This window comes from Strongylocentrotus purpuratus, unplaced genomic scaffold (genome assembly GCF_000002235.5).
Source record: "Strongylocentrotus purpuratus isolate Spur 01 unplaced genomic scaffold, Spur_5.0 spur5_scaffold_3, whole genome shotgun sequence".
Lineage (NCBI taxonomy): Eukaryota > Metazoa > Echinodermata > Echinoidea > Camarodonta > Strongylocentrotidae > Strongylocentrotus > Strongylocentrotus purpuratus.
The window spans coordinates 39,608,580-39,636,449 of record NW_022145609.1 but is presented as its reverse complement, the minus strand read 5'-3'; the positions used below and the strand labels follow the sequence as shown (position 1 = coordinate 39,636,449).

Below are 27,870 nucleotides of genomic sequence, written 5' to 3'. Positions count from 1 at the left end.
TCCCCAAAGCGTGTAAAAATTGAACAGATCCATAGCTCTATGCTTTAATGAAGAACCCGAGAAAAACACAGAGATGTGGTTTGGTCTAGCGGTACGTTCACTTGGTCAGCTCTCTATATTCCCCTGCAACTAGCTCAGACAAACCCCGGTTCAAAACTGAGTCGCGTCTTTTGGATGGTGACGTTAAAGGTCGGTCCCCAGACGTAAATAATCATATCTGTTGATACACATCTGTACAAAAAACCTAAGAACAATACCTAATAGTTCTGTTTGCTTTTCTTGTCTTGATTTGATTGTAGTATCAACATTGTATGTCAGTATCTTGGAGAGTGTATCGAGAAGAAAGCCAAGATTCAACCGGAGCTAGTCGTCTTCCAGGATGACTTTGCAATCAACAAGGTATGGAAGTCAGACTAGTCCTGGGCCTCATCTTACAAAGAGTTGTGATTGATCCAAATTAATCGCAAGTCCTCTAGTCAATCGCAAGTTTGCAGTCTCCTATTTCTCATGTACCTAGTTGCAGTTGATCGTAAATAAGTTGCGTTTGATATCAACTCTTTGTAAGACAGGGTCCTACCGTATTTGCCGGCGTAACGGCCTCAGTATTTTTGGAAGAGAAAATATTAAAAAGTTGGGTGTGGCCTTTGCGGCGAAAGAGTAAAAAAAAAAAGAAAAAGAAAGTAAAAACCAGCACAAATTCGCACATATGGGACTACGAACGGTACAATAACTATACAACTATGGTACAGCACATTTCCACACATCTTACCGACAATTTTATCTTGCATTGTTGACATGAAGATGAAAATAAACTTCCAAAACAACATCTGCCGATAGATCTTGATCTAAGTTCGTGCCAATTAATGCATTGCAAAAGTAAAAGAAGGGCCCGTTTAACGGAGCTGCCGCGAAGCATCCAGCACGCGAAGTCGCCATTTTGAATCCATTTCAATATATACACAAGAGAAAACTGCAAGGGATAGCATCAGGGACGGGATGGCCGAGCGGTCTAAGGCGGTGATTTGGGTCATATCAACATTTGTAGGGGAGGGTTTATATCCCACCTCCGACATTTTTTTTTTTTTTTTTTTAATGTCAAAATCGGGTGTGCGGCCTATGGGGCGCTGCGGCCTTATCGCCGGCAAATACTGAATCTATGTTGATCTTCATTGTTTGGGAACTGTCCTTTCATGTTTCAAATAATATTTTCTTTGTTTGTAAAGTTATTGGCTCTATGATTTTAGAATTCTTAATTTTCCAATCTATGTTTATTCTCTTCTTTTTCTTCTTCTTCTTCTAGTTTTTCTTGTTGTTGTTGTTCTTTCTCTTTTTCTTGTCATCATTTTCTTCTTCTTCTTATTTTTTCTTTTTCTTGTTTATCTTCTTCATCTTCTTCTACTTATTCTTATTGTTGTAATTCTTATTCCTTTTCCTCTCCAAACTAATGCACGGAAGATATATCCCTACCTAAAACCTTTGATGAACTACTCACAATGCTGGATTATGTTTGTTTTATTGGTTGTGTTTAGGCCCATAACTCTGATAATTGCATCAATCATTATTGATGTTAAGATTTGATCTTTCTCCCCCCATCCTTTTGAATTTAAACGTATTTCAAATTAAAATGTAGACAATGCAAAGTCAGATCATGTAAAAAAAAAAAAAAAAATCATGACAAAAAAAAATTGTCTGAAAGAATATAAACAATAAAAAGGAAATAAGACAGGAGGAAAGTAAAGCTTTATAAGAAAAATTCCAGCCTTCTTAATATTCCTTCTTTTGATTACCTTAATTACTGGACAATGGAGTAACCCCTCTTTCTCCTCCCCTTCTTGCAGCTGGTGAAGGTGTATCGTACCCCTAGCCCTCCCCCTCGCCCTTACCCGATAGAGCTAGCTCAGATGGATACATTCACTGTGGAGCAGATCATCAACCTACAGACCCAGTTCATCAAGTCAGCCCCCTCTGGGTTCATATCCGCAAAGGGCTTCATCGACACTCTCTGTGACATGACTGCGTTGACTGTAAGCATGTACAGAGAATGCGAAGATTTGGGCTGTGTCTCGATAAAAAAAGAGTTGTCATTGATCAGAAAATTATCAGTCCCAAATTCCTAACATAAGACATCAGTTATTTCACTCTGGATCTGAACAGATGAGCTGATAATGATGATAATGATGATGATGCTGATCATGATCATGATCATGATGATGATAATGATGATGATGGTGATAATGATGACAGTGATAATGATGATAGTGATGATGATGGTGATAATGATGATAGTGATGATGATGGTGATGATGATGATAGTGATGATGATGGTGATAATGTTGATAGTGATGATGATGGTGATAATGATGATGATGGTGATAATGATGATAGTGATGATGATGATGCTGATGATGATGATGATAATGATGATGGTGATAATGATGATAGTGATGATGATGGTGATAGTGATGATGATGGTGATAATGATGATAGTGATGATGATGGTGATAATGATGATGATGGTGATAATGATGATAGTGATGATGGTGATAATGATGATGGTGATGATGATGACAATGACGATAATGATGAGGATGATGATGGTGGTGACGACGATGATGGTGATGGTGATGATGATGATGATAGTGATGATGATGGTGATAATGATGATGATGGTGATAATGATGATAGTGATGATGATGGTGATAATGATGATAGTGATGATGATGATAATGATGATGGTGATAATGATGATAGTGATGATGATGGTGATAATGATGATGATGGTGATGATGGTGATAATGATGATAGTGATGATGATGGTGATAATGATGATGATGGTGATAATGATGATAGTGATGATGGTGATAATGATGATGGTGATGATGATGACAATGACGATAATGATGAGGATGATGATGGTGGTGACGACGATGATGGTGATGGTGATGATGATGATGATAGTGATGATGATGGTGATAATGATGATGATGGTGATAATGATGATAGTGATGATGATGGTGATAATGATGATAGTGATGATGATGGTGATGATGATGGTGATGATAGTGATGATGATGGTGATGGTGATAATGATGATGATGGTGATAATGATGATAGTGATGATGATGATGCTGATGATGATGATGATAATGATGATGATGATAATGATGATGATGATGATGGTGATGATGATGGTGATGATGATGATGGTGATGATGATGGTGATGACGACGACGATAATGATGAGGATGATGATGATGATGATGATGATGGTGGTGACGACGATGATGGTGATGATGATGATGATGCTGATAGTGATGATGAAGATATTGATAATGAAATTGATAACGATTGCGTGTACTTTGATGGTCTCCCTTGTGATATTAAAATCATCTCAATATATATATATATATACATCCATTATTCAGGTATTGCAACAACAAAACCTAAAGCGATGATAAAAGGAAGAAATTTGGTACATTTTGTACATTGTATGATTTACCCATTACTACACCTGGGTCAAGAGAGACAGCATCAATGCTACATGTTTTAGACACCATTCCACTTCTGATAGGGGTCTTACCAAACCTACCACAGTGTTGTATTTTCTTTTTGCTGTGCACATATGTCATGATGATTTGAAGTTTATGTTTTCAATACCTGATAATTTTACATGATTCATATTGATTTCTTGCAGCATGGGATGGAAGCTTTGCCTGATGGATGGATGAATATCAGCATTGCTCAGGTAAATATCTACAGTATTCATTACTTTATCAACTTCTCAAATCTTTAGTGGTCTTTGATATAAGCTTTGTGGAAGTGGTCCCAAGGATATGTCACCAGAGTTTTCTTTTCGGTCTTATGTATTAAAAGATTCACCAGTTAGCCATGTGGTTTCCAACACGCTTTGTCAAGATTTTGTACACCTGTTGTATTGTCAAGTTTGCTGATTGGAGCCCACGATGTAGGTGAGGAGATGAGGACAAGACCAGGGACCTGTTTCACAAAGCCTGTTTTCAATGACAAAAACCAGTGTCATATCTGCTGATAACCAATCAGAAACAAGGATTACACTAGCTTATAACAAAAACTGTCATTTTTCACTGATGACAAGTTTTGTGAAATGGCGCCCCGATGGATTAAATAGTGTGGCCTGAAAGTACAATCAAACATCCTTTACATTCCATCAACATTAGGCACCATGGGCCGCTCTCTGTTTTTTTTTTCATCGTCACTTCATGTTGGCCTGTCCAACCATTGCACTATCAAGATTTTGGGAGATAGTTCATTGAAGGATGTGCTATATTTTAAAGTTGTCTAGATAGTACTAAATTTGATTTTCTGTATGAGGAGTCTACACTGTCAATCTATATTTTCAAGCACCTTGATCCTTGATAGATTCCTACCAGAAAATGCCATAATGCTGTTATAACGTACACATAAGCTTGTATTTTGGTGTTGTTTCTCTAGCTTCCGAGATCCTAGCTGCTCATGCAGCTGTCTCCTGACTCTGAGTACATCAATTGGAAGACCTTCCTGCTCCAGTCGTGCCCTCCCTGGAGCCAGCCTTCCCAGGCTCAGCTCCTGGACACCTCAATTATAATAATGACATAACCTTTTATTCTATCTTTTTTCTCTAGCTGGAGACCCTAGCAGCTCAGCTGTCTCCTGACTCTGAGTACATCGATTGGAAGACCTTCCTGCTCCAGTCATGCCATCCCTGGTGCCAGCCTTCCCAAGCTCAGCTCCTTGACACCCTGGAGGAGTTCAAGAAGGCTGATGTCCTCAACACCGGCACTGTCACTAGGGAACAGTTTGAACAGGTGAGTGAGGGTCAACTCTGAGGTATGCTCCGGCATCATTTACACCTAGGCTTTATTTTGTTTTTAAACATATTTGTGGCTTACACCCAATTAATAAGATTGATCGATCGATCTGTAATTGAAAAACAAGTAAGAAAAAAAACAGCGAGATTTGAACCTGCCATTTATTGCTTGCCGGGCAGCAACTGTACCACTAGGCCATCACTGGTCCATGGCACAGTCATGATGAACTAGAAACAAATACCCAAGCTCTCCTGATTCATTCTGACTCATTAATATTCATTAGCCTGCCATAAGACAATAACTTTTTATGCATGTTAAGCATGTTGGATAAGGATTAACATTAGGATTAGGGTTGCAATTACATGTAGGTTAAAGGTTAGGTTTGGATTTGGGTTAGGATTAGGTAAAGTGTTGGATCCAGGATCGAAGATAGAAATTCAGTTGGTGTAGGAAATTTACCGTGGAGGAAATAGTCCAGGACCATGTATTGTAGAATTAGGTATGTTTATTTATTTCAGTTTATGTGAATGGTTCTCTGTTGTTTTATGGATCAAAGTGTTCGTTGATCTGAGTATATGCATTTCTATCACTTCCCTTCTTATATTTCTTCTTTCCCATGTTTTATCATGAATAGTATGTATGACTCTCATGTTATATTGCATGCTGAGAGTTAGAAGGGCTTTAAGTATATAATTAAAAAAAAAGTGATGTAAGTTCATATGCCCTTCTGCCTTTCATCAAACAACAACAACAATAATAATGATAATTATGATGATGATGATGATGATGATGATGATGATAATGACAATATTGGAAATTTTCATAGCACACATATCTACCACATAAGGTGCTCAAGGTGCTCCAATGTTATCCTGGCTCTGCTAGGCTACATAAATTAATGCTTCATACAGCATGTAGGGAATTCAATCCTACCAGTACATCACCTGGGTGGAGTGTGGGCAAATGTAGATTAATGTCTTTCCAAAGAGCATAATTGCTGCGGCTGGACTCAACAACGTATACTAGACCACTACACCTCTACATATGTAATTGAATATTTTTATTTACAAAATTTGCTCCAATACTCAATCAAATCTCATCAATGTACATCATACTAATCAAAAGCACTCTCACTCCTCCATATCTAGGTGCCCTTATGGTACAGTAACGACCAGCGGGTGCCGTCCCCAGAGGACCCCACGGAACCAAGCCCTTACAACCGCACCCTGCACATCCAACGTCTCTTCTTTGATATCTTCGCCGATACTGCGGCCATTCCTCCCCTCTTGGATTACACCAATATGGTAAGCATGCAATGAACAAAGTTGATAAATAAGGGCGTTGGAGAGCAATGGAGAGTAGTTTAGCTCTCAAAGACTCTCAAAACAAATTGGTAAATCTCAAAAAGAGCTATGATAAAAACAGAAGAGTACATTATAGTTGCTGTAAGGATATCTCGTTTTTTATACAACTTATTCAAGGAGCTCCTGTAAATAAAAAAGGTATTTGTTTCACTGACACAATTGTATGAATTAGGAGAACTCTTTGATATTTTTTCCTTTTAGGATAATACCCATAGACAGATATTGATGTTCTTGTAATCATACCATTCTTTTATTATCTATTATGATATGTTTGACTTTTGGTTGTGTGATTTCTTTGGAACGTGTTGTAGTATAGAATTAAATAGAATTTTGTAAGTAGCTATTTTCATCCTAAAAATGCTGGGTTATTTTGATGGTCTCATAGATGTGAGGGAGCAGCTATTCTTCACTAGGATCATGTCTGTTGAGTGAAGAAAACTTTTGAAACTTGGCACAAAGATTGAGTAATCTTATCATGATAAAAACCATGGATTTGGAATTATTGTTTACTAGGGTGGTATCAGAGCTTTGGCAATGTACAAGGATTTTATCAGATTACTGTAAGTATGAAATGGATTGTAGCAGTGGTACCCATTTACTACACTGTAGTCGAGAGTAGCAAATGTAGGTTAATATCTTACCAAAGGACATATTTGTCACACTGGGGCTTGAACCCTCAACCTTCACGTTTCCAGTCAAGTGTTCACCCATTGCTGCAGTGTACATGTACAGTCAAACCTGTCTATAGCGATCTTTCAAGGGAAACACAAAATGTGGTCCTCGTAGACAGATGTCCTTTGTAGACTGGTGGTCACTAAAGCAGGTTTGACTGTATACAAATCTACTCACTAATTAGATTTATAAAAAAAATGTTCTCATCTTGTTCCTCTTCTTATTCAGCTGCTGTATTTCAGCGTCGATGCAAACTACTTGAATGGTTTCTTCCGGGCGCTCAGCGTGGCTTCCGCCAATCACATGCCCCGCCCCAAACCCGCAGAGGTGGAAACTAGCAAGAGAGATGTAGAGACCATGAAAGAGGTATGACTTACATATGGCCAAATGTTATCATAATGTGAATGTAATTTGCCTAATTTCATAGTATTTATGGTTTGTGCGGGGTAGTTTAACTTTCATTTGATTTAGTCAAGTGCAGATCGGTTCAGATGAATCCAACCCTTATTTTCCCAAATTTCATTTAAAAAAATTAACATTATAATTTCTTATGAACTTATGAATATGAAATTAAAGTTTCGGATTGATTTGTTTGAAAAAACAAAATAATGAATAGGTATCACAGATGTGGTATTGAATGCTGGAAGAGGCATCAAGACCAACAGGAAGAATTGCGATTATATTTTAATTGATTACTGAACTAATTCATTACTAATCACGGCATAACAAAAAGCTGTTCTGTTTGATAGCAGTGTTGTAACTCTGTAAAACTTTTCATATGTTTTTATTAAATAATTTTTTTTTTGACCATCTTGTACATTTAAATTGTTCATGGGAAGATTAGACAAGGGGGAAAAAATAGGATTGGGGATAGAGAAGGGGAGAGAATAGGGACTTAAAATGAGAGAAAGATAAATAATGAGGTGTACAAGATAAAAGATGAGTAGCAAAACATAACATTTTTAAAAATATGTATGAACAAAGGTAAATATTTTTCTGTATTCTTGTACGAAGCCAGATTTTGAGATTGGCCAAACAAAGAGTCTGATTATCTTATGCTTTTCTTTCCCAAATAGAGTCAACTGTCATTTGAAAATCAGGATGGAAATAAGGTATAATTCGCATGGGTATAATTCGCATGGGTATAGTTCGCATGGGTATAATTCGCATGGGTATAATTCGCATGGGTTGCATGTTCTTATCTGCTCTCACATGTATCCATCCATTCACTCTCCATTGCATTCATACATACACCTTGGTGGTGGAATCTGGTTCATTTTGCATATCTTTGTTTTTGTATCTGTGTGGATTCACCAGTTAGGCAGATTCAAGGGGGCAGGAAGGGGGTGGGGTACAAACAAAACACAGAAACATCAACTATCTGGTGTTCTGTAAATAGACATGCATGCACTCTTAAAAAGGAAACTTACCCCCAAACTTTGTGATACTGTGTATTATGATATTATCACTGCTTATTTAAGAAATTCATAATGATATTCTTTTCTTGTAAAGCACACATCACATGATATGATATTAACCATTTGCACTTTCAAAGAGCTTTGGAAATCTTTTCTCCAGTTTTTGATCCACTAGATAATGTACTGCTGCTATTATCTCTGGACTCATATTGTCACATCATTCAGAGTCTTGTTAATGTCACCCATTCATGTGAAAAATCATTTGGCCGGGTACACATGTGCACATCTATATATTCCTACTGCATAACATATGGGTACACCAGGGCCGTCTTACCGTGAAAGAATCAATATTTATTGCAAACTTGCGATTGATTAGAGGACTTGCGATTGATTTGGATCAACTGCAACTCTTTGTAAGACAGGGTCCAGCTTGGTGAATTCCAACGATATTGCTTTATTTTTTGTATTTTATGTGTCCTCTTTCAGGCTTCTTCTATCGATCTGCATGGTGTCTTTAAGTCTTTATAATTGATCACTATTTTCTCTCCATGCACCCTCTCTATGATTTCATCATCATTTTGCATTTTATATTGTTGTGTTCAAATCCTAAATGAGCATGAATTTAGTAGGACTTGTAGCATGGCATATTACCTCTGATTAAGTCAAGTGCACCTTTTAATTTGTTTTCCTGCTGATTACTCACTCAGTGCCCATATACCGCTCAATTTCATCAAATCAAACTCCATGTACACAGAGATAATGCATGCAGCATACACTATTAATACATAATATGTATCAATTATAGTTTATAAATAGAATTGTCAATATTGTATATCTCATTTTTGAGAAGCAATATGGAAGCTCTAGCAGGATTTCTAGAAATGAAATAAAGAAAATCTTACTATGTGACATTTCTGAATTTTGAAAAAAAATTGTTCAAATATAAGGATTAAGGGTGAAAACAAATCTAGTGTATTCAGCCCTGTTCTGTATTATAAACACATTCTCTGTATATATGGTTATAAACCACATTAAAGGTAATGGGTGGTATTCCGGTAGCGCGTACTAAGTTAGCGCATACTTAGTTAATTCACACTTCTATGGAGTGCCTGTTGCAAACTAATTTACCCTGTACAGATTATTTTAATCCTTCAATGAAGAGTGTTCAAAAATTAATTTTGCGATGAAATGGGAAGAAAAAGATAATATGAGTATGAACTGAATTTCAACAAAGTTTTTGGTAGATTATCTTTGTCATGAATATTGAAGGAGGAAGATGAAACCTAGCATTCCATAGAAGTGTGAACTAAAATTCTTGTTTAGTCTGGACTTAGTCCCGGCTTAACTTAAGAGAATACCACCCAATAAACCTAACATTCTATGGTATGAAATAGTAAATGGTGATATATGTTTTTTTTTTCGGGGGGGGGGGGGATGTTACCATAATACTCACAAGTTATTTTGGTGATGTGACACATCTATGACCTTCGCTCTATTTAGGCTTTTTATCAGAAATATAGGGTAAGGGTTTTGATTGGGTTAGGGATTATATCATGCTTAGGTATACTGTGGTCTCTAAAATTGAAGGTAATTTTTGGTAAATGTTAGAAATTGAATATGGAGTAGTTGTTATGGAAGATTGTGTCATTCAATCAGTTTTGGAAGTGGTACTCATTGGTCAACAATTCCTCAATGACATCACTCCTTCTCTTGTACCCTTGACTAGGTTGTTGAGAACATGACTGGTGAAGACCTGACTCTTGGTCCAAGACACATTGAACCAAGCCTCGGCCCACCTGAAGAAGGGGTACCGGTCTCTGCTGTGAGTGCCACCGTCCCTCTCAGTGCCCTGGTGCAGGTGAGTCATACATGTATGGTAGAAATATAACAATAAAAATGACAAGGTTGTCTCTTCTGACTAATGGGCAGGTGGAATATATCTTGGCATTTGGTTTGACTTCCCAAAACAACTTGTCTCAACAGTCTGGAACCAATGTCCATGGCCATGGCCCGTTGCACAAAACTTACCATTGATGGTAACTTAATTTGCCATCAATTGTAACTACCATGGAAAGCTTGATTTTGATTGGCTGTTGAGCCCTGTTACCATGGCAGTTGCCACTGATGGCAAAGTTACCATCAATGGTAAGTTTAATGCAACAGGCCCAGGACTCTTTGCCGATAAGGTTTTCAATGATATGGAAGGCTACCTAACTATTCACAATCAAAGCAGAATGATGTATGCTAACTTGTATCCTCTAACAATACAAAAGATATGAGGAGCTTAATGATATACAGGAATATATAAGGAAACACACTATAAACATAAAGTAAACATGAACAAAATATTGAATGCATAGATTACTTTATACTAAACTTTAGATCGATCTCCGAAAGAGGCATTCTTTTGTGAGGGGGGAAGGATCCATATTTTTTGTTCAGCTTAGGCGAATCTGAAGTTTAAAATACTAACGCATTTCACATTTTCATTATCCAGGTCCTTCACCATGGCCAGCCATCGCTGGGTGACAGCCATCGCTTCAGCGTGACCTCTGACCCTGAGGATACCTTCGGCCAGGAGCGTCTGGCGGCTGTCTACCGGGAGCTGGGATCGGAGGAGCTGGAGCCGGTGTCGTTCTACACCCTGATCCAGCACCCAATCATCCAGGATTGCCTCTCACTGTGTCACCGATACAAGGCACCGGTAAGTCATGCTAGGCCTGTCTTCGTCAGCCCGAGTTTGCCAAATAACCCCTTATTTCAACTATCCCGATCGCAAATTAACCAGTTCATCTTCGTCTTCATCAGGCTGCAGTTGCAATTAGTTGGATATTTGGTCGAGAAAATATCCAGAGAAATCTTGGTCTTGTTTCCAAAATATCCCGCTATTTGTGAAAAAGCGGGCTAATTTGCACCCGTCCGAGCTAGGTTGTGATGAGCATATTGGTCTGGTGAAGACTCAATTTTGAGCTTCAGGATAATATCCCGAGTCTGGAAATAGCAGGTTATTTGTCAAACTCGAGCTGATGAGGACAGGCCTAAAGAGAAAGAGAGAGGGTCAGAATAGTAGCAGTGGGAAAGAGGTGGTATGAGATTAAAGATAGTGTGACAGGGTGGTATCAGAGCATTGGCACTGTAAAAGGGTTTCATTAGATTATTGTAAATGTAAAATGGATAGTATGAGATTAGTGGCAATGTGATAGGGGTATAGTATCAGTTTGATAGGGGCAGTGTAAAAGGGTTATGTCAGACAAGTGTTAGTTTGTAGAATGAAAGGTATGATGTGAAATAGATCATATGGAGCATAATAAATGGTAATATTTAGTGAGTTTGACTTTGAATATCATTATTTGAGCTTTTGGTATAAATTGTTAGCATACATTCATTTTTATGTATCTTTGCTTAACATCTTGCTGTTATTTCTTGATTTCTTTATAAAGGATTTCAGCAATGTTTTCACCGCCCCTGCCATTCTGCCTACCGACAATGACGCCCATAGCATTATGTCCTAGACCCAACCAGACCAGATGCCTTGAGTCTACTGATGATAGAAGATTTAATTTGGCACAGGTTTGTGACACGCCTTGAAATGTCATTCATTTTTTTTGAGAGTTTAAAACAATTCTGAAAATTGTCATCTGTTGAATTCCAGAAGGGCTTTAACTCTGTGCTCCTGTATACAAGTAAACATCCTTCTGGCCCTGAGCAAATGATATCTTCTTTCTATGTAACTTAAACATTCTATAAACCTTGAATGTAAGGAAGGTGAATGACAATGAGACACATATAAATATGAACAGCTTTATGGAAAATTGTGAGATTTTGTGAAAATACACATTCCTGACTTATTAGTCAATATTAATGGGGACTGTTGTGAGTAAATCATCAATAAGAAGGGAATGGGGGGGGGATCTTGTAGTCATATTCAAACCGTCAATATTTAGCTTCGTTGTTGGTTGAAACAGAGGGAAAAGTAGAATTTACATCAATCTTGTACCTGCACCTAACATATCATCTGATTACTAACGTACTGTATCTACATAAGAACTGAATGCATATGTATGTAAATATAATAAAGAAGTATATTTCTGTTACCACAGAGAATTTACAGAAATGTGATTATGCAGAACAGAACTGTTTTACAATACATTCCTGGGCATTATAACTTGACAAAAGGGAACCCATTTTCTAACATCCATTTGCTAAGATGATTGTAGATATTACAATCCAAGGAGATATTTTCTAGAGTTAGCCATTTTGTGTAAATACTTGTGTGATATTGTTTGAGTACAGCGTTTAAATGAACTAGCTACATATTGGAATGCCTAGTGTGTATATTTAGTGAAACACTACATTGCACTTTCACTAAATTTGGGAGATATATCTCGATTAAGTATAAGATAGGCATGATTTGTTGTAAACTTTAAAGAATTGAAACTAAGATTATATTTATTTTAACCTATGCATCCCGTCCATTTTCTAATTTATTTGTATCATTAAGATTTGTCTGTCCGTAGTTCAAGTTGTTTAACGCTAAATAAAGACCTATATATAAAATAATTGTAAAATCAAATTGATTCCATCCTAATAATACATTCAGACAAGTATAAAAATGTACTTAAAATAGCCTTGATTTATTTTGTATTCATATGTTTGATATATTTGATTGAAATCTCTTCTATGCACCCATTTGTTTCAAATGTAAATAAAAGTGAGAGTAATCTATTGCTTTAACCAAAAAACAAAATTGTGATTGTGTCTTTTGTCTCTTGTTTTCTTTATTTAATATTTTCTGTTAATGTTGTTGTTACATGTAATGACAAATGACAAAGTTAGTAATGAAGAAGTTCTTAGAAGAGCTGGAGTGCAAAGGAAAATGATACGTGAGATGTTGATTAGGCTGTTGAAGTTCATGGGTCACACTACACGTAAAGAAGGCCTAGAGAATCTTGCTTTGACAGGGAAAATTGTAGGAAGAAGGATGATGCTTTGCATGGACAGTCTGCAAAAATTGTTGGAAGAGAGATGAGTGAAAGAACAGGAAGTGGTGCTAATAGAGAAGGCTAGGAGCCAAGGGTTGTGGAACAGCATGATCGCCAAAGTCAATCGATATGGCACTTAGAGAGAGAGAGAGAGAGGGAGACATGTAATGTTGATTTTATGTTGATTATTCTCGATTTAATAGTAGAATGTAAACCTTTTTCCTCTCACAAATTAACTTACATCAAATATGGTGAAGTCTGCATAATATACTGTATTACATTCAGAAGATGGTGCAAAAATGCACTGTAAAACGTGGATTGAAAGTCTTGCTCAATAGACCATTTTGGTAATGTAACCAAATTTGATGCATACTTCATTGTAAAGTGCCTGCAATCAAATATTTCGATTGTATTTCAATAGACAGAATGCAAAATGCATACGTTACGTGTTGTAGGTAGGGTAAGCCATAATGTTCCTCCTACCTGGCAACAGCTAATGTATGCAGTTCGCATTCTGACTTATGAATTACAATTATTCATTACAGATGAATGAAATAATTGTTATTGAGGTACTTCAAAAAGAGGTATGCATTAGATCTGGTTGCATTATGAAAATGGTCATTAGATATTTACCATTCTATCCAGTATTTTGTAAATAGTGTGTGTGCTGTCATGGTGGGGGTATACTTATACGATGTATGTCACTTGAAGGTGTTATAATGAAGTCTGCTCTAGTATAGTGCATAATACATAGCGCTTACAGACTTTGGTGGGAAGCGCTGTATAGACATCGTTTTATTATCATTATTATTTATTATTATGATGGAATGTCTCTGTGCGCTTCCAAAGGACTTTTAATGTTTTTCTAATGGTGTCACCTCCGGCAACCATAGCGCTCGGTGCATTTAAGGGATAAATCCTACCAGGTACCCACTTTAAATTACTGTACCTGGGTTGAGTGTGGTAAATGTAGATTAATGTCTTGCCAAAGGACATTAGTGCTATGTCAGGTTTGCCGGGTGGTGCATAGGATGGAGGCTCAGGGGCGGATCCAGCCGGCCGATAATTCACTCAGTGGGGGGGGGGGGGGGGGGGGGGAGGGGGGGTGGGGTAGTGAGCACTAAATTCTTCTTTTTTTTTTACTCCTGAAAATTTGAAAAATTGCACCCCCCCCCCCTTCCTTGAGCGCTAGGGGAGGAGGCCCATCTCCAGAAAAAGGTAAAATTAACGTGTTTTTACACATTTTTTTCCCGGGGGGGGGGGGGGGGCAGGCCCCCTGGATCCGCCACTGCGGAGGCTTATCCACCAGACAACACCTCTGTATAGGCTAGAGATACCAAAAATGATAAATGCCATTGACAAAGGAGGGAGAGAGAGAGATTTACAGACAGAGAGACAGACAGAGAGACAGACAGATAAAGGGGGCACCCATGGCCGTATAGATGACAATGAATAGATCACGCCCGGTGTTTATTGTCATCATAGCAACATCCGTTCCCCTCCTCCGTCAAATCTTTTATATCTATCCACGTGTTACTTGGCGCGCTCACGGATAGATAAAAGATTAATCGTATGTGACGTACGATATCGATTCTAAGCTCATGTCGTCTGCACCGTCTAGTCTCGAGGTGTTTTTAATGGTATTGATTTAGAAGATGTAAGGTAGAATAGGCTACTCAGCTTCAAAAGATGATCGATGCTTGTTATTCCATTATTTTTTCCGGTAACAAAAGGGATTCATTCTGACATTTTGTTCACGGAGAATGATGATCTCATTAATGTTTGAATGATATGGTATATACCGTTTATGGAGTATAAAAACGTGTTGTCGTAATGATGATTAAAAATGGATGTGGGCTTATGAGTAGTTGCTCTAAAGCATAGACATGGTTCCTAAGCAAGAACGACTTCATACTTAAGCCATTTTCTTAGTGGACGCCCACGATAAAAGCAACAACGACGACGACAGTGCCGACATTTCCTTTAATTTCAGAGTTGACAGATTTCGACCTAATGGATCAGACTTACAAATAAACCACATTTCTTATTGTCAACATTAATTTCAAACTATTAAATTTAAATCATATGCTGAGTTTAAGAAAACGGCATTGAAGTTTTCGTAGTGTTTTTGCTTTGACGACAACTTATAAATATGAGACAGCTTGAGAATCGTATCATGACTGTGGTATGATATTGAGTTATACATGAGAAAAGAAGAACATTTACTTGCACTATTATGAAGTTGCAGGTCTATGCTAAAAGGGATAAAATAAAATAAACTTTGTCAGAATCAAACTTTAGACCACACATCATATGTACAATTAAATTGTGTTACTTTGCTACTCCATCACATGGAAATGGCGAAGAAGGAAAACAATAAAGGTGAACATAATTTGTTTCGAGATTTCTGGGGGTACTGGAGTGGAGAATTTAAAGCGCAGAAGTTGCCCCCATGTATTTGATTTATTATAAACCAATATGACACTGATAGTGGAATGGAAGATTCATTGTTCTACAATTTGAAGATAAGGTCTGTTATAAGTAGCGTTGTTATTGTTTTGTTTTGTTTTGTTCTCAAATTGTTTGTTTTTTTCTTCATAGAAAATAGGGCCTATTATTATTTGGGGAGTTATCTGGTAATACGAAACTTTAGAACACCTATTAATGACAAGAATCTTTCACCCCTCCCCCTCTCTCTATAATTCATTCTCTCTCTCTCTCTCTCTCTCTCTCTCTCTCTTCCTCTCTATCTCTCTTTTCTTTCTCTCTCTCTCTCTCTCTCTCTCTCTCTTTTCTTTCTCTCTCTCTCTCTCTTTCTCTCTCTCTCTCTTTCACTCTCACTCTCGCTACCCTCCTTTCTCTCCTCTCTCTCGCACTCTCTCCCATTTCTCTTTTCTTGTTCATCTCATTTTCCGTCTTCATATCCTTTCCTCTTATTTCTATTCCTCTTCTTCTTCCTCCTCATCAATATCTCTCTTATTTCCTTCTTCATTAGAGATGTAAATTAACATTTCCCCCTCCAGTTTTCCAATTATTGTTTACAAGCCATCCATTTTCGTAGTTATGTCTATTGTAAAAGAAGGCTAGGCATTTATAGCGAATGCTATATATTTACTACAAAGACCAGACTAATCAATGGTCCTCATCGACTCTTTAGTATTTCACGACATTCTTTGAGAGAAACAGCGTTGTAATTGATGTTATTTAAAAAAAAATCAAACAAGCCTCTAATATTTCCCTATAAAATATGCCCTTTCTGTGTCTAGGGGGGCTTTTTTGTTTCGGCAGACCAATGAAGCAACGTTAGACAAATTCGATATTCATATGCCCACATCATAATAATTTCGTCGGGTACATGTAAATTGTAGTTTATGAAGTACTAAACAATTCTAAGGTAACACAGATCCATTTGATCTATTATAAAACTACATATTAAGGAAACTCATTACATTTAAAGATCAGAGAACAGCTATTAAAAAGGAGTAAAAAGGTAAAATAATAAGCAAAACAAACACACAAACAAACTCCTTATACGTTAACGAAATTGATATATACTTTATTTATTGCAGTATGTTGACGTTAATATTCTCGCCTATTAGATGGATTGTATCAAATTGATTAACACTAACTCCCCAAACAATTCCAACACTTTTAACAAAAACTTTTGCAATATTGGCAATCCAGTGAAAAACAGAATTATTCTGACACAATATTTTGCAGAGGCCAATGACGGACTCTCGTATTTACGAGACACACGCTGTGACAAGGGCCCCATATCACAAAACTGATCATCAGTGACACAGCTTTCCTGACTGGTTATCAGCAGATTTGTCATCGAAAAAAGACTTTGAGAAACGGGTCCAAGAAATGATGACAAAATAACTAGGATAGAATTGCATGAAGTGCTAATTTTCCAATCAATCCGTCGTATGAGTCTAAAAGGTCATTTAAACACAAGTATGATCTTTCAGAACGGGATGTTAATTAAGGGAAACATGTCATTGTATACTCAGGTGTAATTTTTCAAAACAGCATACTTTTAGTCTATATCAATAGGCCTATGCAATATTGTTGAAGGCGGGGTGGAGTCTGTAAACCTCCCATCAAATGTTCTTCCTTTTTTCGAAAGACAATTACTTACAGGCTACTTATAATTGATTTGATTTGATTTGATTTGATTTGATTTATTGGTTTCTGCATCTTTTTTTTTTTTTATCATAATGATATTGGGGTTAACGGTAAAGGGGTGGGTAGAGGGGGCAACATTATAAGCAAGTAGCATAAAAGCATCAGAAAGTTCCAATACACTTCCATCTACAAAATATAAAAGGCAGCCAATCAAGAACAAAATAATATCTCTTTTTTAAATAGTTTTTGAGTGAACACATCTACATATCATTCTGTCACAATACCCTGTTATGATTCATGATGGCAAGTAACCTAATTTTCAGGAGTGTGAAAACATCAGTGCCACTCTTTTTTTAATCTGAAAGTACTCCTGTAGGATACACCCCCCCCCCCCTCCCACACAGATTCAATCACCCAAAACTTACTAACAACAGTTAGTAAACTGTGTTTTGCTTTTGGGGTTGGTATATTTCATTGGCTATACTTAGTGGTTTTTTAAAAAGTTAATTCATAATGTAAATAGGCCCACACGTGCTGTTGTAACTTCAGATAATTTAAAGAGGCCTTTGATACATTGTAATGATGAACAAAATGATATTAATGCAAACGAATGTTAATAAACTTTTGGGCTCAGTCATTAAAAGTATAAATAGCAGTTGGCCTGTATTAAGCCAGCTGGATACAGTGATTGTATGCATAAAGTGAACATTGGACAGTCATAAATTTGCACTATGACCCCATTACGTCCTTATATAGGATCCAAAATATACAGGTATTTACCTCATTTAAACATAATGCTCATTTTGGGGGATCCCCTTAATTGTTACGAATAACTTCCTTTAACTGTACATTTTGTGGACTTGAAGTATAATGAGAGCATGGCACATGTTCACTTACAATCTACAATTATTATGATAGTTTCCTTTTAAATTTTGAGGGGAAAAAAAGACTATTGCAACTGCCACACGAGTTCAAAGATTTACCCTCAGTAGTATACAGGAATTACATTAATTTAAAAACTAATTTACTTAATTGTGATATGTAGCTATAGGCCTATACTATATATCTTAAGGATGGGAATGGTAAACACTTTTCTCCTTTTGATAATAATAAGTTATAATAAAATCAGATTATGATACTTCATTTCACGCCTAATGCCATGATTGATAACATCACCATCGTGATACGTCAATCATCACGACATGGGCCTATACCATAACCACAATTTGTATATTGCATCATTTCAATGATTGTCTACCAAAAGTGGATCAGTTCATTATTGCATGAATTAATTTGAAACATCGTAAAGTAAGAATGTTGTTCTAGAGTCAGCTTTGCAACAGTTAGTCAGTAACCACGGCAACATCATTCGCAGTATACGCCGTACACCGAAGCTACTACGAACAGTGACTCGTTTTGGTAAGACGCCGATGCGAAATCGTCATGTTTATCGTCCCAGACACATCGACTAGCCACCCGGACTCCTTGCCCCGTTACTGGCCCAATAATCACATTACTGATCAATTTATGGCGAGAAAATCCCAGCGTCTTGACATGATTTTTAATCGTGTCACTTAATTCTTTAGTAAGCGATTTGACAGTAGTGGGGCAGTACTGTACAGCCTCGAGTCTTGCTTCCAGAGTTTGTAACATGAGAGCCTTGACGCGGCTGGAGTTGAAGCGGACGTCGGGCGTCATTTTGTAACTGTTTTCGAGCTTCGGGCCCGTCCCGCTTGCGGTACCGCTGGTCTTCGATCCCGGTGGCTGCGATGATCCACGCCTCGCCGATGCATTCGAGTGTCGACGAGTGTCGGGCTGTCCAACTGCCAATCGGAGCCCGCTGCCTGTGTGCGACGACATCGACGATCGCGATGGGGCCTCGTTCTCTAATTTCGTCGCCATCTCTTATATTCTTGTACTCACAATGTGAAGTTTACAGAAAGACATCAAATTTGCGAAAGTATGAAGATTTTCATCGTCACTGAGAAGTTTAAAGATTTGTGTAGCCCATTCTTGTTTCAAAATGATGTTTATACATAAATTATGCAGCTAGCCCAATGACTATAATTCATATCATGTTTTTAGAAACTGTTTCGAAATGTCAACCTTTTAGTGATGGGCGACTTTACACCGTCCTGTCCTTTCTTGAAAGTGCTGATGAAAAGTCGTTTTATCCTGTTATACCTAGACTGCTGTTGAAGTTATGTATGAATAATGACAGAACCATTCCCAGTATGGTCAGCAATATCATGAACAGTCTAAGCACCAATCTGATAAGATTCACGTCTGCTTTAAGGAGATATTACAAGACGATATATCAAGAAAACTTTGCAGTGGGCATCTCTCTCGCCAATCCCAATGTCGATATAATGCTCATGGTGAAATGATCTAAGAAACGGCAATCATGAGAATTATTGCTCCAAATCATGTCATATTCCGATGCACCGAATTCCAAATTTAATAGACCTAATATATCATGAAATTAAATTCAAATCATTCAAAACGACGCCGAATAAAGTGGATTCTACAAAATCAAGATCGAGTCACATCCATTAACTTCCCTCCTTTTCAATAGGCAGTTGTGAAATCATTTAACTTATTCTGCGAGTCACTTGTCAACAATATTGTTTGCAGACTGTCTAATACAACGACTTCGAAGTGGGAAGTCAATTCGCTTTTATTTCACTCACACGACCAACAATCGATAACATGCCACGAACACCCTTCTACAAAACGTTTCCGCTACTTCAACCGATGATTTACACGTGTAAAAGTATAATGATTTTATTCGGCTTTGTATTATTAAAGTATACGCACACTCATCCCTTTTTTTCGGCGCGCGGCTAATGCCCGTTACCACGGCAACTATACAAACTTTTCATTTGCGATTCGTAAGATTTAAGTTATAATTCGTTATTTCGCTTCACAAAAGTACAAGAGCTTTGGGGGGGGAGACCTTTTAATGGGAATCCATACGAGTGTGCGCTTAACGCATCGTTGTTCCTACAAACAAAAATGTGTTTAATTCGCTTTAAGACCCCGTTGGCCGAGGGTTTGGAGGCCCTTTTGTCACAAACTACCTGGGGGCTAACCCCCCGCATAAAGGACTGTACTTTGTCAAAAGATGAGCACCTAATTGAAAATGTAATTCTGTCTGGGGAGAATGCCGTCTACGGTAACAATGCACCTTAAATCAAGCAGAGGTTCTGACATTACTTTCCCATGCAGTGCATGTATTATAGTTCCAGGTTTATAACTGCAATAATAACCCCCCCCCCCTCCCCCGAATTAGAATTACAGCTCTATTTTTTTATAAAATAATAATCCTAATCTGTTTGGATTGTCCTTCTGGCTCTCAGCAGACCCTTCTATGTATTAGGTAGACCCCAATTACGATGAATAATCCTACTAAACAACTTTTTCATGTAGATCATGTATAGTTTTGTTTAAATATTTTTTAAAGGTTATTTGCAAAAATTAAGAATCTATTATGTGGATTCATTTTAATTCATTTTGTTTAGGCTTTGAGTTTATATCAGGAGCAGTTTATTTGCCTTGTGAAGGGTCAGTTTATCATAGTAATGATGTTTTTGATCACCTTTATCAGGACCTATTATATTTGAAAAGCACATATAATGTGCCCTTCAGCCTAGTAGGGGACTTTAATTCAAGGACTGGGTTACTTGACGACTTTATGGTAATTGATAATGTTATTTCTGAATTTTCAGGTTATTGTTCTTCAAATGATAATGTTGATTTTAAGAGCTCGCTTACTGATGATGGATATGATACTAGGAGGCATAATATGGATTCTTCTATTAATAATAATGGTAGACAGCTTATTGGCATTTGTCAGAGTTTTGACTTGAAGATAGTGAATGGGAGATTTGGTAGTGATAAGGGTGTTGGTAGCTTCACATGTTACAATAAAAATGGAGGGAAAAGTGTGGTTGATTATGTCATTGCATCTGTTAGTTTATTTCAATATATTACTCATTTTGAGGTTGACATTTTTGATGTGTTTCAGATGTACATTGTCCATAGAATCTGATGTTTTCAAATAAATTGATTCCTATAAATGAAGATGTTGAATTGAGAAAAATTGAAAATAGGGTTGATGCTCCCGAAAAAGTGAAATACACTTCATTTAAGTGTTCTAAAGAGAAGGCATCTGAATTTAAGTTGAAACTTGATCAAAGTATTCCAGTACTGATGAATGCATTGGAAATGGTTGAGAAGTCATCGACACAAGGTAATATGGATAATTTTAGTACTGTATTGGCAAATTCATTTTTGAAGATGGCAAAGGAAGTCGGTATATGTGAGGATAAAGTCTGTAAGAAAATTCATTCTAGGAAACTTATCGTGGAGAAGAAACCATGGTTTGACACAGAGTGTCAGCATGCCAGATCAAGTTATTTCAATCTAAAAAATAGAATTAAATGACAGTGCAAAGGTCTAACTTTGAGTGATAAAGAACAAAAAATGGCTGAAATTAATGCTGTTGCAAAAGATTATAGGAAATTGCTACGTAGAAAGGAAAAAGCGTACACTAGGCTCTTGCACAACAATCTTCATATACTTAAAAAGGATAGTCCTCAAGAGTATTGGAAAATTTTGGATGGACCGAAGCGTAGCTCTTGTCCAGCCAAGGTCTCTTTAGATGATTGTGTGCATCATTTTAGTAGTTTGAATAATGTGCAATGTGCAGCATCTGAAACACATTATGTGGATTTTGACCAGTCAATGGGCAATGATGAGCTGAATGCCCCTATCTCGGTTGATGAAGTTATAAAGATTATCCAGAAACTAAAGAATAATAAGGCATGTGGTGTAGATTTGGTTAGAAATGAGTTTTTGAAAAATTGTTCAGCTGCTGTAATTGGTTGTATTACTGCTTTTTTTAATGTAATACTGGAGAGTGGTCTAGTACCAAAAGACTGGTGTCTAGGTAGTATAGTCCCTATTTTCAAAAATAGAGGAAAGGATACAGATCCAGATAACTATCGTGGGATAACACTTTTAAGCTGTTTGGGAAAATTGTTTACTTCCATCTTGAATTATAGGATAACAATTTATTTCAAAAATGAATGCAAGCTTGGAGAAGAACAGGCTGGCTTTCGTGCTGGCTATTCTACAACAGACCATATTTTTGTTTTGAAATCCCTGCTTGACATTTTACTTGTCTAAACGGAAGAGAATTTACTGCGCTTTTATATACTATAGAAAAGCTTTTGATATGGTTGATAGGGTTTCACTTTGGCACAAATTATTGAGGTCAGGGGTGGATGGTAAGGTGTTCACAGTTATTAAGAATATGTATTCTCAAGCAAAATCGTGCGTGATAGTAGATGGTCAAATGTATGAGGCTTTTCAATGCGATGTTGGTGTTAGGCAGGGTGAAAACTTATCACCACTGCTCTTTGCAATATATCTTAATGATTACGAGGATTTTCTCAGTAAACACTTTAAAGGTCTCAAATTTTTAGTTGAAAATGTATGTGCTGACATTTTAGATAAAGAAGTAAACAAAGATCTTTTCTTACAATTATACACATTGTTGTACGCAGATGACACCCTAATATTGGCTGACACAGCAGAGGAATTGCAAGTGGCTTTGAATGCCTTGTCTCAATATTGTAAAATTTGGAAGTTAAGTGTTAATGCTATGAAAACTAAAGTACTTATATTTTCAAGAGGCAAAGTACGTAAATTTCCAGTTTTCAGATTTGGAGAAGATGAAATTGATGCTGTGGATGATTTTGTATATCTTGGGGTTCAGGTTAATTATAATGGAAGTTTTAAAAAGGCTATTTCAAAACAGGTATCACAGGCCAGGAAAGCCCTCTTCTCTATGTCATTAAAGGTTCAAAGACTCAAACTGCCACTGGATATTCAATGTGAATTGTTTGACCAACTTGTATTACCAATACTCATTTATGGATGCGAAGTGTGGGGATATGAAGATCTGAGTCAAATTGAAATATTCCATAGAAAATTTCTCAGGTCAGCGTTATGTGTAAATAAATTTACACCAGATTGTATGATATATGGAGAAACTGGGAGGGCATGGCTAGCTAACAGTATCAAACATCGAATGGTTAGTTTCTGGTTAAGAATAGTAAAAGGTTCTCCCTCTAAATATTCAGTCAAATTTTATTTTTTGCAAAGGTTAATTAGTCAGAATGTAGATATGTCTACTTCTTTCAAGTGGTTATCTTGTATTGAAAAAATATTGAACCATGCTGGTCTTGGTATTGTTTGGCTAAAGCAAGGGGAAGGATTTAGCAATAGTTGGATACTGAGCACTCTGAAGTTGAGATTAAACGATATTTCAAAACAAGATGTGATGGCAACAATTTGGACAAACAGTGTGTGCCTAAATTATAGGATCTTTAAAGAGGATTGTCTCTTTGAAAGGTATTTAGTTTTGCTGAGTAAAAAAGATAGAATAACACTGAGCCGTTTTAGATGTAGGTCACACCGTTTACCAATTAATAATAACAGATTCAAAGAAGCTGTTAATGAAATTAGTATTGAATGCCCATGTTGTGATATGCATGAGTCTGGTGATGAATTCCATTATGTTTTTGTATGCCCTTTTTTCAGAAAGGAAAGAGAGTTATATTTAGGTCGCAAAGTAATACTTAAACGCCCTTGCACATCACACATGTTGAATTTATTTTCATGTTCCGGTATAGGACAGCTGAAGAAATTAGTACTCTTCTTAAGGATAATAATGTCATATTTTGCTCGTCTATATACATGTAAATCTGAACAATCCAATCATATGTCGCCCATAAAAAGAAATGTTACAACCCGAAGTGGTAGGTTAATTAAGCAACCAACAATTCTTGATCTGTAGTACAGTCTTTCTTTAGGTCAAGTATAGTTTTGATGGTTTGTTTGTTCTTTTGTTCATTTTTTTTTGTTAGTATACTTTTTGTTTTGTTTGTCTTATTACATTTTATATACCTCACTTAAGAAATCCAGCCATCTGATTGGTCGAATTGCATTCATAAACTTCAACTGTTCCTGTAAAATTCTCGGTAACCATGCATAAAACATTTCAATATTTTTAATAACCATGGTTATTAAAAAAAGTTGGTCAGCCTCCATGGTTACCCCATAGGTTTACATGTTAAAAAATGGTTTGAGCGATGGAGGATGCCGTATGTGTGCGAAGGATTGGTCGGTAATTTCAATACAATTGAATCTCGATCGATCTTACCGACAATTTTATCTTGCATTGTTGACATGAAGACGAAAATAAACTTCCAAAAACAAAAAAACAACATCTGCCGATAGATCTTGATCTAAGTTCGTGCCAATATGCATTGCAAAAGTAAAAGAAGAGTCCGTATATGGAGCTTTTGCGAAGCATTCATCACACGCGAAGCCGGTTTCAATTCATTTTAATGTATATATTAGAGAAAACTGCCAAGCATGTTAACGGCGGGCCATAGCCGAGTGGTCTAAGCGTTGGTTTTCGGTACACCTCTTGATGTACGCAAGAGTTCGACTCCCGTCTTCGACAAAAATGATTAATATTTTTAATTTTTCATTTTTTAGTCTATTTTTTTTCGGCATATAAAAGTATTAATGACTGCTTTAATATTCGAGAAATAGTTGTTTTCATACGCTCTCGGGAAGGTTAGAATTGGGCTATTCCACAATTCTAACCTTCCCTTGAGCGTAATAAAACAACTATTTCTCTCAAAGCAGTCATTAATACTATAATATTCCATTATGTTTTTGTTTGTCCAATGGACGATTATGGCGTATTTTGTTAGTCTGCATATATCTTAACAATCCAATCACAACTCACTTACATGTACAAAAATGAAACTTATAATTTCTTTTTTAGTTAAGACAATAATGTATTTAAAAAAAAAAAAAAATTGTAAAATTATTTTTTGTTTTTATCTTTCCTTTTCTTTGTGTTTGTATTTAGATTGTCCATGTGGTATTTTCCACTTTTCATGTATGCTTGCCATATTGTATAATATTGTATTTATGTTTAGCATAGGCTAGGTTTAGATCATTCCTATTTATCATTATACTTTTATATTGTTGTTTTGTTGTATTCTGTATTCTTTGTATTATTAAGCTTTGTTTGTATTCTTTATTATGTTTCATTATCATGACATGTACATGTGTTGTACTCTCATACCCCAGAAGGGGGTCGAATGAGTCAATAAAGTCTCTATTCTCTATCTATCTGAAGGCTAGTTCCCACAAATTGAGGTGGATTCGTGCAGCATAATGTGAACAGAGCTTAACTATATTGGAATATCTTCAATGAATTCACGCTCCGCGCAAAAATCAATTAGCTTTTTAAGTGAACTAAAAGGCATATTAATAATAGGCCTATCTTTTATGAACTGTTACCATGACGACATCATATTTGACTCAGGCATTATTGGTCAAATGTTATTTGATCACGTTCTTAGCGATATCAAAATACGGTGTCCTAAGTATTTTTCAGCTTTTGACGATTGCAAAGTACACGTGTTTGTATGTTAATTTTGTTCAAGATTATTTGCAACAACATAAAAGGAAGATAATAAAATCGATTTATGTGGAGGCCCGTTCACACAAATCGCGACGAATTCCCTCGGCATAAAATTGTGTAAACAGCTCTTTTGTGTGCTTTCGTTTTCTTCATTTTGGTGGAATGTCTTTGCTCGGCGCAATATCAATTACTAAAGTAGCTCTTAAGTTAACGATCTTAAAAAGGGCATATTAATATTGGCCATTGTTAGCCGTTACCATAACGTCAATGGGATGTCTAAAATATCTTTGAATTAGGCAATCTGGGTAAATGTGATTAGATCACGTTCTTAAAAATATTAAGTGGTGTTCAAAGTATTGGTTGGCTTTTAACAATGTTCACGATAGCAAAGCCTACTGAAAATTAACCGGAAGCAAGTTTAATAGCCTTGTCCGTCTTTTCAAGAACGTTACAATGACGTATATTACGTAATATGCGAACATTATGACGTACATGTCCCTAATCCATACATGATTTTTATGGGATGTGTACAAGGGCTAGAGGAATATCATATATAGTTAATTTTTCGAAAGTCTTTGCGATCATAATTACATTTTGGGTCAAATAATAATAATAATACAATTATTATCCATATTATTTTATGTAAGATTCCTCTTTCCGCATGGACATGCCTGATAATATGCTGATAAACTACTTGTACTCCTTTGTTGAGGAGGAGGGGTGTCCCCTAAACAAACAAAAAAGAGATGAAATAAAAAACACGAGGTAGAAAGGCATAGCCGGGAATCGAACCGAGTACATCTGCATTGTGAAGAGATGTCTTATCCACAAGACCACTGTGCTTCACTGATATCAACTTGTTCGGTTCAAGATGATAACACTTTCTGATGTTAATGACTTTAAAAAGTATGCTGATAAACTACTTGTAATCCTTTGGTGAAGAGGAGGGGGTGTCCCCTAAACAAACAAAAAGAGAAGGACAATCAATATGAAGGATAAAATGATTAAAAAACACGAGGTAGAAAGGCATAGCAGGGAATCGAACCGAGTACATCTGCATTGTGAAGCGATGTCTTATCCAAAACACCACTGTGCTTCACTGTTATTAACTTGTTCGGTTCAAGATGTTAACACTTTTTGATGTTAATGACTTTAAAAGATATGCTGATAAACTACTTGTACCCCTCTGTCGAGGGGGAGGGGGTGTCCCCTAAACAAAAAAAGAGATGAAATAAAAAAAACATGAGGTAGAAAGGCATAGCCGGGAATCGAACCGAGTACATCTGCATTGTGAAGCGATGTCTTATCCACAAGACCACTGTGCTTCACTGTCATTAACTTGTTCGGTTCAAGATGTTAACACTTTATGATGTTAATGACTTTAAAAAATATGCTGATAAACTAATTTTACTCCTTTGTTGAGAAAGAAGGGGTGTCCCCTAAACAAAAAAAAGAGAAGGACAAATCAATATAAAGAAAAAAAATGGTTTTAAAAAACACGAAGTAGAAAGGCATAGACGGGAATCGAACCGAGTACATCCGCATTGTAAAGCGATGTCTTATCCACATGACACTGTGCTTCACTGTTATTAACTTGTTCGGTTCAAGATGTTAACACTTTCTGATGTTAATGACTTTCAAAAATATGCTGATAAACTACTTGTACTCATTTGTTGAGGAGGAGGGGGTGTCCCCTAAACAAACAAAAAAGAGATGAAAAAAAACGCGAGGTAGAAAGGCAAAGTCGGGAATCGAACCGAGTACATCTACATTGTGAAGCGATGTCTTATCCACAAGACCACTGTGCTTCACTGATATTAACTTTTTCGGTTCAAGATGTTAACACTTTCTGATGTTAATGTTTTTAAAATTATGCTGATAAACTACTTGTACTCCTTTGTTGAAGAGGAGGGGGTGTCATCTAAACGAAAAAAAGAGAAGGACAAATCAACATAAAGAAAAAAA

At 36.6% G+C, this 27,870-nt stretch overlaps 2 protein-coding genes across 5 annotated transcripts in view; one reads left to right on the top strand and one right to left on the bottom strand.

Moving 5' to 3' along the window:
* LOC576444 (sperm flagellar protein 2) overlaps window positions 1–13,022 on the top strand; it is a 62,364-nt gene extending 49,342 nt beyond the window's left edge. For 3 of the 4 annotated variants that reach the window (XM_030996862.1, XM_030996860.1, XM_030996859.1), the window contains 10 exons: window positions 300–399; window positions 1,839–2,024; window positions 3,695–3,745; window positions 4,641–4,823; window positions 5,975–6,130; window positions 7,091–7,228; window positions 7,939–7,974; window positions 10,007–10,138; window positions 10,778–10,984; window positions 11,721–13,022. In XM_030996862.1, the coding sequence (XP_030852722.1) occupies window positions 300–399; window positions 1,839–2,024; window positions 3,695–3,745; window positions 4,641–4,823; window positions 5,975–6,130; window positions 7,091–7,228; window positions 7,939–7,974; window positions 10,007–10,138; window positions 10,778–10,984; window positions 11,721–11,792 (1,261 nt within the window). In that variant the 3' untranslated portion in view covers window positions 11,793–13,022. The remainder of the gene's footprint in view (window positions 1–299; window positions 400–1,838; window positions 2,025–3,694; window positions 3,746–4,640; window positions 4,824–5,974; window positions 6,131–7,090; window positions 7,229–7,938; window positions 7,975–10,006; window positions 10,139–10,777; window positions 10,985–11,720) is intronic. The other variant, XM_030996861.1, reaches the window with a different exon arrangement.
* A 4,758-nt stretch (window positions 13,023–17,780) lies between these two features.
* LOC763411 (tctex1 domain-containing protein 2) lies at window positions 17,781–20,173 on the bottom strand. Its single transcript, XM_003726762.3, has one exon. It carries the CDS (start codon window positions 19,290–19,292, stop codon window positions 18,756–18,758), a length of 537 nt encoding a protein of 178 aa, XP_003726810.1. The 5' UTR covers window positions 19,293–20,173; the 3' UTR covers window positions 17,781–18,755.
* Between the last annotated feature and the right edge of the window lie 7,697 nt (window positions 20,174–27,870).